This window comes from Arvicanthis niloticus, chromosome 9 (assembly GCF_011762505.2).
Source record: "Arvicanthis niloticus isolate mArvNil1 chromosome 9, mArvNil1.pat.X, whole genome shotgun sequence".
NCBI lineage: Eukaryota > Metazoa > Chordata > Mammalia > Rodentia > Muridae > Arvicanthis > Arvicanthis niloticus.
This window is the reverse complement of record NC_047666.1, coordinates 83818238-83830937: the sequence shown is the minus strand read 5'-3', so window position 1 is coordinate 83830937 and position 12700 is coordinate 83818238. Positions and strand designations below refer to the sequence as shown.

Here is a 12700-nt window from a genome sequence, read left to right as displayed (position 1 = left end):
TCTATGAAGTGCAGAGGCAGACCCTGACACATACACATACACACAGTGGATGTTCTAGTCTGTGGAGTGCAGAGGCAGACTCTGACACACACACACACACACATACACACAGTGGATGTTCTAGTCTATGAAGTGCAGAGGCAGACCCTGGAGAGCTTTCAATTCCTAATTCTGCTTACGCACATTGTGAGGCATCTGTTTTTAAAATCCCATGCAAGTGATGTTTTATAAACACATTTTATTATATTAAGAATGTCTTATGTTCAGTGAAGACAGAGGTAGGACTTGCTCTTTTGTCTCTTTAGCAGATAGAATGGAGCTCCCTATGTGGACCAGGCTGGCCACAGACATCTGGGCTCAAGCAAATCTGCCTCCGCATCCTAAGTAGCTCTGACTATGGTCATGTGCCACTGAGTAGAAACAAAAAGTATCCACTCAATTTCCTCCTTTGGTTCTGACCGATGTTTAAACTCAGAGCCTCACACAAAAGTGCTCATCACAGGGAGGCACTTATCATGTGAAGCGCTCACCACACAGAAGCAGTGCTCACATGCTCCACTGCTGAACTACACCCCCCTGCTCCTTCATTCTGAGAGCAAGAAACTCTAGCCAAATTAGCATCATTTTCTTTCAAGCCAAATATGACAGAATGTTTCAAAACTGCTTTTCCAAAGTGAAATGCTGAGAACTGACTCAAAATGAGCAAACAAATCAGTAATGTCCTGGTATTTATGAATACTTATAATACTCAAGATTGGCTAGTATTTCTGAAGCATTAATAGTCACCACAGGAACCCAAGGCAAAAAGAATCTTAGGAATTGCTCATAGCTATGGTAATATATTTAAGTAGCTAGAAAGCTGCTCTGTCTATGTGTCCTCTTTCTGTTACTTCTGATTAAGAATACTGGCACTAAGCCTATGAGGTTTCTGTCACTTCTGTCCTTTCTTCAGCCATGACCCACCTCCCAGGTGACTCAAGCCTTCCTCCAAGTGACATGCTCTATGCTCACCCAAGCACTTCATCCCTTTACCCTTTCTAGTCTTTCTTTATGCCTTCCCTAGCTACCTACATTGGGGTCTGGTCTATAATGTTTTCCTCGAAGGCTTCACTCATAAGCTACTAACAGCATTGGACAAGCTCCATTGCAGAGGTACTGTGTTCAGAGGACTACCCACCCAGCCCCCCACAGATGCTTACTGTGAGCAACTCTTGCATCTGATAGGAGCACTGACTGACTGACTGACTGCTGAATGAAGAAGGAACAATGGCAAGCGTTCCATCAGTGTGGATTGAGTGTACATGAGTACCGGGCCTGCTTCTAGTCATATTTCCTTTAAAGTCAGTACTTTTTACTTCATGGTGGTGCTCTGAATTACTTCACTGTCTCCTTTAGGAAGTTCCCTCAGACACCCATCTTTCCTGTTTTCCTTCTGGCCAGTCTCATGGGAGCTGAGACTTTCCTTTCCAAAGCTAGCCCTCCTACTTCTTATTCTGGAACCTTGGTGTCTAGTTTCCCCTAGACCTGCAATTGTTGTCTCTTCTTAGCATCGGTTTCTTTAATGTAATAAGATTTCTTCAGTTTTCTCTTAACATTCACCCAAAGGCTTTGTGCCCACTTTTGCTCACCTCCTGATACCCGCTGCCTGTGTCAACTGTCTTTCATAACCAGCTTTACCTCTTCCTTCTGATACTGTATCAATATCTTCTCATCCAATGGCCTCCCTTTCACACCCTGCCCTCAACTTCACAATACAGCTTTTTAACACATTTTGCCACTGACGGCCAATCACCAAGTTACATGAATTGGTCACTATAATGGCTAACCTTGGATTCAACATGACATACTTGAGAAAAATGGTCTTTCAGGCAACAAACTGCCTACATAAGACTGGCCCGTGGACATATCTGTAGGGGCATTTTCTTTATTGCTTTTGAAATAGGAGGGCCCAGCCCATTGTGGGTATTATAATCCCTAGGCATGGAGGACTAGCCAACATAGAAAAAAAGGTAACAGAATGGAAGCCAGAAAGTAAGCCAGTAAGCCACTGTTCTCCATGGTTCCTGCCCTGGCATTCCTTAATGATAAACAGTGAACTAGAAGTGTAAACCAAATAAACTCTTTCTTTCTAAGAAGAGATGCCACTTATACAACAACAGAAAGCAAACCAGAACCCACCATTTATTCTTCTTAATAGTCTCTTAGTGCAAAATCCTCCTATATTTCTTTTCATTTATTCAGAAGGCTTATAAAATATGATGTACATCATCAAAAGGTATACTTACTACAAATTCCTAAAACCAAAGCATTAAAGACCGCCCCAAGTAACTATATTTAAATCCTCTGAAATACAGTCAAAATAGCCCTTTATACTTTAATGTGTTGCAAGTCTCACTGACATTTAATCCAACACCAGGATGAAGAATATGCCCCACTATCACAAAGACACTTTCTTCACTAAGGAACTTCTATGACCAGGTCTTTCTGACATGATTAGGAGAAAAACATCTAACAAGCATTATCTCTCATAGGGTTAGTTAACTCCCAGAGCTAGCCAATAATTCGCTCTGAGGATGTGACTTTCCTGAACACAATGCAGGTGCATACAAGATGAGGGCATCTATTTCTGCGACAACTGTTACTAGCACAGAACACCTAACATGTGGGAGCGGGTGACATCCTGTCACAGGACTACTTTGGCCACGCCCTTTATTACATTTCAGACACACATAAGAGTTCCAGGGACTGGCTACCTCTGTATTTACCAGCTCACTGGAAGGAGGAGCCTTTGCCTGCTTTGTGAGTGGGAGTTTGCCTTCGAGCTCCGGGGTTCTATTCATCTGCAGTAATCTACGTTACCTCCAGCCTCCATCTTCTCTGTTCTCTGTACTGAGCTCTGCCTAAAGCAACTTGGAACGATGGCACACAGCTGTCATCACACAAATTCTGGAACCCAGCCAGTCCAGTCCTGAGCCAATGCTCATGTGTTTACCAACCAATTCATATTGATTTTTGGAGTGTCTTATTAGCATATACACATGATTACGCATAACAGTCGGTTCCATGTATCTTCATACATATACGTACATGATTATGCATTAACAGTCGGTTCCATGTATCTTCATACATATACGTGATATACTCTGAGCGCCTTTACCCTTGCTATCCCATCTCCACTCACGGAGCCCTTCTTCTGCTCAAGTATCCCGGTTTGGCTTTCATTCCTTCTTTTGTCTTTAAAGACTTTAACTAGTCACTTACAGGAACATAGGCAACTTACCAGAGATGCACACTGAAGAAAACGTGCCCCCCACCCCCAAACCTTACCCTGCAACCACTAACCAGCTACAGCTCCTCATTAAGAGGCAGGACATCACCCCTCTCCTCTCTAGGAAGGAATGCTGACAGGCCTAATCTTGTGCAGGCCTTGTGCAGGAAATCCCAGCTGCTGAGTTCCAGAGAGCAGAGCCCAGCCCTGAAGACAGCATTCTACCGCACTCCACCCCTTTCTCCAGCTTCTAAGTTTTCTTCCACTCCTCTTCCATGATGTCCCCTGAGCCTTGCAGGGTATTTGGACTTTGAGTGCAGACAGTGTGACTCATCTTTCTGCGATGGTGCAGCTAACAGGGCAGCACGAACAATTTGAGATGTTTTGCCTTTGAAACAGATGGTGTTTGTTTGTGAGACTTGACATTTGTTCTGGGGGAGTTGTTCCCCTTAGATTTTCAGGATTCAGGTTTGCTGGGGGGTTACGAGTATTTCCCTGTTCTGAAATCCACCATTCCCTGGGACATTTCTTAGCCTGCTTTTGCTTCCTGTACCACTCGGACTTCACTCTGCATTCAGTACACTGAGAAAGGAATTTATTACTGGCAAAAAGATTTTCTCCTCATTAACACCCAGAGGCCACCAGTGGCAGGCCACAGCTCAAGAGGACCTGTAGGAAGCTGACTTGTGCTCAGAACATTCTCTTTAACATGTGCTTAATCTGGTCTGTTAGTATTTCTGAGCCATGAGGGTGTAGCTCAGCGATAGAGAGAGAACTTGCCTAGTGAACACAGTTCTCAATTCCATCCCTAGAAATAAAAAACAATACTTCTGGTGGCCAGGGAGATGCCTCAGCCACATAAGCATAAGAATGGCCGTAAGATCCCCAGCACCCACACAGAAGCCGAGTGGGCACAGCAGCCTGTCTGTAATTACAGGGTTGTGGAGATGGGATCTGAGATCAAGGAAGCCCAGAACGAGCAGGCTACCAAGACTAGCTGAATTGGTAAGCACTGGGTCACTGGTGGCCAGCTTGAGAGTCTGTGTCCTTAAGAGATGCTAATTAGTGCGGCAGGCATTTGTACTGTTAATTATCATTCTTGCCAGGCCTGGGAGCACCCCAGGTTTCCCAAAGGACACAGGTTACACCTTTACTAATTGCAGCACTTCCTTAATTATTTTATGTAATTGGCAGCTGGACAGCTTCCCGTAATGCCAGTTCTCTTGAGGCCTGCCTAGGTTACCCAGAGAGACCAGGTCAGAAAAAAACCAAACAAAGGTAGCCAGAAAAAAGAAACCAGATGGCTAATAGCGTATCCCAGTGAAGGGACACTGTGTAAGCATGAATCTGTCTTGACGGTATTTCTATAACTGTACACTTCCTTTTTAGTGCACATTTATGACTCAGCGGGCAATCTCCTGTGATTGGGAAAAACCTACCCAGTAGGAAGCCCACCTGTTATTGAGGCAGAATAGAATTCTACTGTAATGTTGAAAAGTACAGTATGTCACACAGAGATCACTAATGGAGGACTGTGTGTCTATCAAGCACAGGTTTAAGCTGGCAAATAAAAGACCATGTCTGAGCCAAACACATAGCTTCTGTTTATGTCTAATATCTTAGGGTTTCCATTGCTATGAAGAGACACCATGACCAAGAACTCTTATACAGGACAACATTTAATTGAGACTGGCTTACTACAGGTTATGAGGTTCAGTCCATTATCGGCAAGGAAGGAAGCACAGCAATGTCCAGGCAAGCATGGCTCTGGAGGAGCTCAGACTTCTACATCTTCATCCAAAGGAGGTCAGGAGAAGATTCCTACGTGGCTAGGAGGACGACGGTCTCAAAGCCCACCCCCACAGCGACACCCTTCCTCCAACAAGGCCATACCTCACACCTCCTAATAATGTTATTCCTTGGGCCAAGCATATTCAAACTACCGTATCTAACTTGCCCTGGAATATTCTCACAATGCTTGTTCTAATCCCAGAACCTGAGGATTGAGACCCAGAGCCACAGCAGCAGAGGTCAAGAGGCAGACTGACAGGAGCCTCACATTTTCCAATGTCATGAGTCATCTCACAATCAGTAGAGGTTACAAAAATGCCATCTTCAATGAAATGAGTGATGCTAAGTTCAATGTCTGCAAATCAAGGATTCGAACGTGTGCGGTGGAACGTAGAAACCAGGCATTAGTAGCCAGCCTCTGACCTGCTAAATAATCACCACACCAGCCAGTCTTTGTTGCTTACATTTCAAAAATGAAAACATTCCAATCCCAAGTGCACATGTTTTTAAAGTGTAAAAATGTGTGAGTGTGCATACTTCAGGGTCCAGATGCAGAATGTGCTCTCTCTGGGCCTCTGGCTGGTCTCAGAATCACAGAGTTACAGCTGCTCAGCTGGAGTGTCCTCCAGCCTCTCACAGTGCTTCTCTGCTGCTTTCTGCAAGGCCTTCTTTTCATGTTTTCTCAGGCCTTTGAAAACAAGGTGCATCTTAGGCCAGTGTCCTGTAAGTGATCTTAGTCACCCGTGTCACACAGCAGCACACTGAGACACCCCAGCTGACATTAAAACAAGCGTCCTGGGGCTTCTGGAAAAACCTCAGGAACAGTGTCCACAATCATATTACCAGTCAGCAGAAATCTCAAGTGTGGGGCAGCCAGCGCAGAGTAGCCATGATAGGGCACTTTCACTGCCCTCAGCAAGTGGTGTTTGTTAAGACTGAGCTCAGGTCTAACAATACAATTGCAGACTCCCCTCCTGCGCCCTACCCGCCCCAGCCCTCAGAAACAAACACTCAACCAAAAAGCACAAGTCAATTATCTACAGGTCCTCTTAAACCAAGTAATAAATTCCTTTCTCACTGTGTTTTGAATGCCAGAGTAAAGACATAGGAAGTAAGACTAGGCTGAGGAATGTGCCAGGGTACAGTGAGTTTCACAGCACCAAGCCACTCCCAAAGAAACTAGCAAACCTGGACTCTTAAATCCCTAGAGGACCCTCCCAGGGTAAGTGTCAAGTCTCATGAGCATGCATCATCTGTTTCTAAAAGTGACTATGTCTAACTATTCTACCCTGTGCAGCTAGCTGCAATACCACTGAAAGATGGCTGACTGGTACTAACTGGATGAAAGCAGGAACACCAGGCTCAGATCTGGACTGGCTGGGACTCCAGAATTTGTGCAACACCCCCAGGAAATGCTTGGGCAATAGGGTGGGCATCAGGCCCTCAGAGCAGGCAGGCAGCTATTCCTCCAGATTAAGTCTGACAACAGACCTTAATCCTTCATTAGTTTTTATGTCATAAGCATACAGACGCATCTTAATCGGTATGTCGCCCTCCTTATCTTCTTGTCTGCTTTGGTGATGCTCTTTAGACTTTGCGTTCAACACGTACCAGATATGATGTTTACAGTGTGGGAGGGAAAGGATGTCTAGAAACTGTAAGAGCTAACAGAAGTGAAAGCGATATGACTGCTACACACCACTAGATGGCACTTCCAAATCACAGCTATAAACTTCTACTACTTTCTGAAGCATCCACCCACTGTACTTCCTGTTTAGAATACCTATTAAGTCCTTCATAGGGCCCCACCCCACTGTTACTGCTATGTACAAGGCTCTTTTCCTCACAGGAGCATACCAGGTCATTATAAAGCCTAGAAGCAGTCCATTTTTAGAGGTAGAACTGGGCAACTTCTTGGCACACATACAATACAGTGTCTTCAAAGCTACCCTTAGGAGAGATGGGGAGGTTAGGGACTACACTGTTCTTTCAGGGCATGACTCAATTCCCAGCACCCACATGGTGGCTACAACTGTGTGTTGTGAGACAGACAGACAGACAGACAGACAGACACACACACACACAAAACCTGACACCTTCTTCTGGCTTTATAGGCACTGCATATGCTTGGTATACAGACATATGTGCAGGCAAAATATCCATCCATATAAAATAAAGAAAAATTCTAAGTTTTCTTTACAGCTGAGAGGAACTGGGGTCTCATGTTCTGCCTTGTGTTTTTCTCTTCTGCTGATCTGCTAGTCTATGCTCTCAGTTTTATAATAAACAACAGAAGATTGACAACAAAGAGAAGGAACACGCAGAAGATTCACAGCACAGAGAAGGAGTGTAGGGAAGCCTACCATTTGATTCTGAAGCCACTCGATAAGCATTTCTGCTGTTGAGTCTGGGATCTGGCATCTCAGTCCTTCCTTCTCATCTGTCTCCATCATCTCCAACAATCCACGCAGGTCTTCCACAAGGTGCAAAGCTCGCAGGCTTCCCATAAATGGGGAGGTGGGAGATTGGCAATCAAAAATCCCATTGGAATACTCCAAGGCTTTAGAACCTGGTTTCCAAGAAAATCAGAGAGCAATGGGACTTTTGTTAGGAAAAATACCACACTTAGAAAAGATAAATCAGCCTAGCCACCAGCAATGATCACAAAGAACAGCGAAAAGGCAGACCAAATAACCCAATTATGTAGATCTATCTCTCTAAATCTTAACATAGTTAAAAATTTAAAATGTCATTGATGGTAAATATGAATGGTTTGATGCCTAACAAAAAGGCCAGCTGTGGGGGACAGATGAAAAAGGAGCAAGGTAGGCTCAAAAGTGACTAGAACTAATGGGACGACTGGTCAGGTGGAGCCATGCCTCCCAGAAAACATGAAATTTTAGACAGCATGAAGTCTTTGAATTCCATGAAATGAGTTATGTACTTAGGTGGTACTGTGCAATGAGCAGCATGTATGACTATGTGTGAGGATGTGTGTACCTATGAGTAGTGCGCATGCATATATGCAACTATGTATATGTGAATATATGTGTAGCTGTGTATCTGAGCATATGTACAACTATGTATATGTGAATATATGCATAACTATGTGTATGTGAGCATATGTATGACTATGTGTATGTGAGCATATGTATGACTATGTGTATGTGAGCATATGTATGATTATATGTATGTGAGCATATGTGTGACTGTATGTATGTGAGCATATGTGCGACTATGTGTATGTGAGCATATGTGCGACTATCTGTATGTGAGCATATGTGTGACTATGTGTATGTGAGCATATGTGTGACTGTGTGTATGTGAGCATATGTGTGACTGTGTGTATGTGAGCATATGTGTGACTGTGTGTATGTGAGCATATGTGTGACTATGTGTATGTGAGCATATGTGCGACTATGTGTATGTGAGCATATGTGTGACTATCTGTATGTGAGCATATGTGTGACTATGTGTATGTGAGCATATATGTGACTATGTGTATGTGAACATATGTGTGACTGTGTGTATGTGAGCATATGTGTGACTGTGTGTATGTGAGCATATGTGTGACTGTGTGTATGTGAGCATATATGTGACTGTGTGTATGTGAGCATATGTGTGACTATGTGTATGTGAGCATATGTGTGACTATGTGTATGTGAGCATATGTGTGACTGTGTGTATGTGAGCATATATGTGACTGTGTGAATGTGAGCATATGTGTACCTACATGTATGTATGTGAGCATACATGTGACTGTGTATGTGAGCATATGTGTCACTATGTGTGAGAGTATGTATAACTGTGTGTATGTGAGCATACATGTATAAGCATTTCCTCCGCCACCTTGTTTATAGCCTTAGCATTAAATCTCTTGTTAACATTAGCTCTAAACTTGGTGTTCTATGCAGGAAGTGGTGGTGCACACTTTTACTACTAGTACTTGGGAGGCAGAGGCAGACAGAGCTCTGTGATTTTGAGGTCAGCTTGGTCTGCATACAAAGTTCCAAGTGAGCCAGACTGCATAGTGAGACCCTGATGTGCCTACGGGCATTTCACAGGAGAGATCTGGTTGGCAGAGGTAGAAACCTGAGGCTGAGTGAGGAACCAAGCCACCTGTGGCCAGAATGCTGACTTCTAGGAAAAGGTCATTCACAGAAACAGGGGAGGACATCCCCTTAGTGTGGTCCATGGGCCACCCACATCTGACACCCGAGACTCAGATCTGCAGCAACATGAGAAGTCTGCAGAAGGAAGTGACACTTTTGATATTTTGCAGTGTAACATCAGAATAACTGGTAGAATTGGAGAAGCAGAACAAAAGTGAAAACTGGAGTCCTAAGAGCACTGGAGAGAGCCAAAAAGCTAAAATAAGAGCAGAGAGGATGCAGGACAGGATGCATGGCGCTCAGGTTGTGTGGCATGGCTACCTGCTATGATCCCGTCCATCTGCTCCAGCGCCGCGGCCAACATGTCACTAGCGTCACTCATCATCTTCCTGCTTACAAGGGACAAATTCCAGCTTCAACCTGGGGAAGGGCAGAAGACCACGCTGTTATCACTGCATGCTTTAAGTGGGCTTACTAATTCTACTTTACATTAAAACTGCGTCTGGAAGTCAGAGAATGTCAGAAGCAGCATGGAGTTGAATTAACTGGATCACTTAATCACGTTTGTATGCAACAGCACTTCAGCCTCTGTGTCTCTACCAGTTAATAAGAGAAGATTTAGAAATGGCACTCAAAGTTGTTCAAGGTCCAGCAGAGAGTGGGGGGTAACGTTTGGTGACAAAGTGTTTGCCTTGTTGTACAAGGCTTTGAGCTCAGTCCCCCAAATTACAAAACATTAAGTCTGGTAGGATGGTAGCCACACTGCTCTTCAGAGCTCTAAGTTACTACAAAAGCCTGTTGAGGGTCAGGAGGGTGCAGACAGAATCAAGGGCACAGGGGCACTACAGAAGCCTGCTGAGGGTCAGAAGGGTGCAGACAGACTCAAGGACACAGGGGCACTACAGAAGCCTGCTGAGGGTCAGGAGGGTGCAGACAGACTCAAGGACACAGGGCTATTTCAGAAGCCTGCTGAGGGTCAGGAGGGTGCAGACAGACTCAAGGACACAGGGCTATTTCAGAAGCCTGCTGAGGGTCAGGAGGGAGCAGACAGACTCAAGGACACAGGGGCACTACAGAAGCCTGCTGAGGGTCAGGAAGTGCAGACAGACTCAAGGAAACAGGGCTATTTCAGAAGCCTGCTGAGGGTCAGGAGGTGCAGACAGACTCAAGGACACAGGGCTATTTCAGAAGCCTGCTGAGGGTCAGGAGGTGCAGACAACGTTTTTCTAAATCAGCTTCATCTAATCATGGTTCCCTGCATTTTCTATTGTTTAAGTTTTCTGTATCAGTTTGCCAAAAGGTTTATCTATGAAAACTGTTCAGTAACATACAGACAACCATCTCCTGCTATCCATGGGAGACTGGCTTTAGCACTATGCCTGGATACCAGCTTCCATGGGTGTTCAAGTTCCTTATACTATACAGTATTTGCACACACCACTTTGAAGTGTCCTGTTGGGAGCCGACTTTAGCAGAAAGCGGCTAGATCAACTTTGCAGCCATCTGGAACCATATACCCTGATGAAAGACTTGGTTGTCAAAAGCCTATAACAGCTGAAGCACACTCTGATATATTGTTTATCCCACATAGCTTGTTTTGCTGCGCTGGAGAACCAGTCCAACTGACAGAGTCTCAACGTTAGAGCTCCAGTAAGCGGGATACAGTGGAAGACACCCTGCGCTGGAGAACCAGTCGACTGACGGAGCTGGCTGAATTCGGAAGTGAAACAAAGGTGATTGCATAGTAACAAAAACGGGACAAGAAATAAGTAAATAGAAACAGATGAAAAAAGTTTTAAAGATGCAAGGAGTAAATTGCAGGCTGCTCTGAGTCAAGAGAGCCAAACAGATAGATAAAGGTTATAGTAACAAAAACGGGGCAAGAAAAAAATAAGCAGAAACAGATGAAAAAAGTTTTAAAGATGCAAGGAGTAAATTGCAGGCTGCTCTGAGTAAAGAGAGCAAAACAGATAAATAAAGGTTATAGTAACAAAAATGGGGCAAGAAATAAGTGAGTAAAAACAGATGAAAAAGGCTTTAAGGACGCGAGGAATAAATAGAAGGCTGCTCTAGACAGAGAGCTAAGCAGAATGATAATGTTAATTGATTTAACTTTCAAAATGGGTGTGATTCTGAGTTGTATAATATTTTTCTGGATAAAAACTCAATGTAAAGGTTTTTCTGGTTACTGGCTTAAGGAAAGGCTAATTTGGAAAAAAAGGTTTTTCTATGAGTTTTCTGATGAGGTCATTAAGGTAGTAGTTATGTCTTCCAGAATTATATGGATCAGACATGACAGAGGTAGGCCTCCAGAACACTAGATTTCAGAGAATCAAAATAATTATCTTGATACTAAACCTTGTTTTGAGATTTGTATATTGCAGAATACACAGCTTTGGAGAATGAATCTTATCACCTGCATGTTCACTGATGCCCTGGACTTCCAGCTGGATGCAGTTAAGACAGACTTCAGATGCTTATCAATTTACCCTTCCCCTCATCCCTCTTCTAATATCTCAGCGCCCATGTTCAGCTTGAAGAAGTTAATGAGGAGTCGGCGCCCCAATTTCCTGGACTTGGGGACTGAGGTGGTTAATATTAGGCTGTCTAAATCTGTATTATTGTTACTAAGCTGATGCAAAATTCAAGGATTTCATTGGTATAAATTTGTGGGCACAAGGCTTAGACCTTTCACTTCTCCAACAGGGGAAGTTGTGTGTTGCCTTAAAGAGTGTTGCTTTTATATCAACGGTTTAGATATTAAGTCTCTTGTCTCTCGGGTTCATGCTGTTCAAACTGATGGCTTTGGTATGACAACAGATAACAAATGAAACCCATACAGGTCCGCTATTACAGGCTGGAAGTAGGGGACTCTGAAACCTCTGTCATCAAGACTGATGAGGATTAACCCCTAACTTGCGCGCTAAGCCGGATAGCCAATGACGGGTAAAGGAACACTTCAAGACCCTTGCCCCTAAAAGAAGGGAGGCCTCATCATCCTAAGACAGGAGCTCAACCAATGGCTGTTGAGTATCCAAGGACGGGAAAGGGAGGCTGGGGTCCTTTGTTCCAACCTAGGACAGGCACGGTTTCCGTAAGTTTTCCCAGCCTTCCCTTTTGAAAAAAATTTAAAAAGGGAGACCTGTTGGGAGCCGACTTTAGTAGAAAGTGGCTAGATCAACTTTGCAGCCATCTGGAACCATATACCCTGATGAAAGACTTGGTTGTCAAAACCCTATAACAGCTGAAGCACACTCTGATATATTGTTTATTCCACATAGCTTGTTTTGCTGTTTAGTGACCTCAGCTGTATGGTGCACGTGGTAAAGTGTTTTCACCTGTGTTCTCCTGCTTGTGTATATACCTCAGAATTCCCTTCATAAGGGAGACTTGAGAAAATAGAAGAGACTGAATCACACCCTGTCTTGTCTCCATTCTTCGAGTCTCTTGCCCCAAGAGCCCCACACTCTCTCTTGACCAGAGCACTAAGCCCCCAAAGCGTTGAGGCAAAAGTGTTGAGGCAGAATGT

The 12700-nt window shown here is 44.1% G+C and overlaps 1 protein-coding gene across 21 annotated transcripts in view; it reads right to left on the bottom strand.

Annotated features, from left to right (window-relative positions):
- Ppfibp1 (PPFIB scaffold protein 1) overlaps positions 1–12700 on the bottom strand; it is a 140053-nt gene that overhangs the window by 46330 nt on the left and 81023 nt on the right. For all 21 annotated transcript variants that reach the window (XM_034511374.2, XM_076940886.1, XM_076940891.1 and 18 more), the window contains 2 exons: positions 9493–9591; positions 7423–7628 (listed from right to left, as the gene is read on the bottom strand). In XM_034511374.2, the coding sequence (XP_034367265.1) occupies positions 7423–7628; positions 9493–9556 (270 nt within the window). In that variant the 5' untranslated portion in view covers positions 9557–9591. The remainder of the gene's footprint in view (positions 1–7422; positions 7629–9492; positions 9592–12700) is intronic.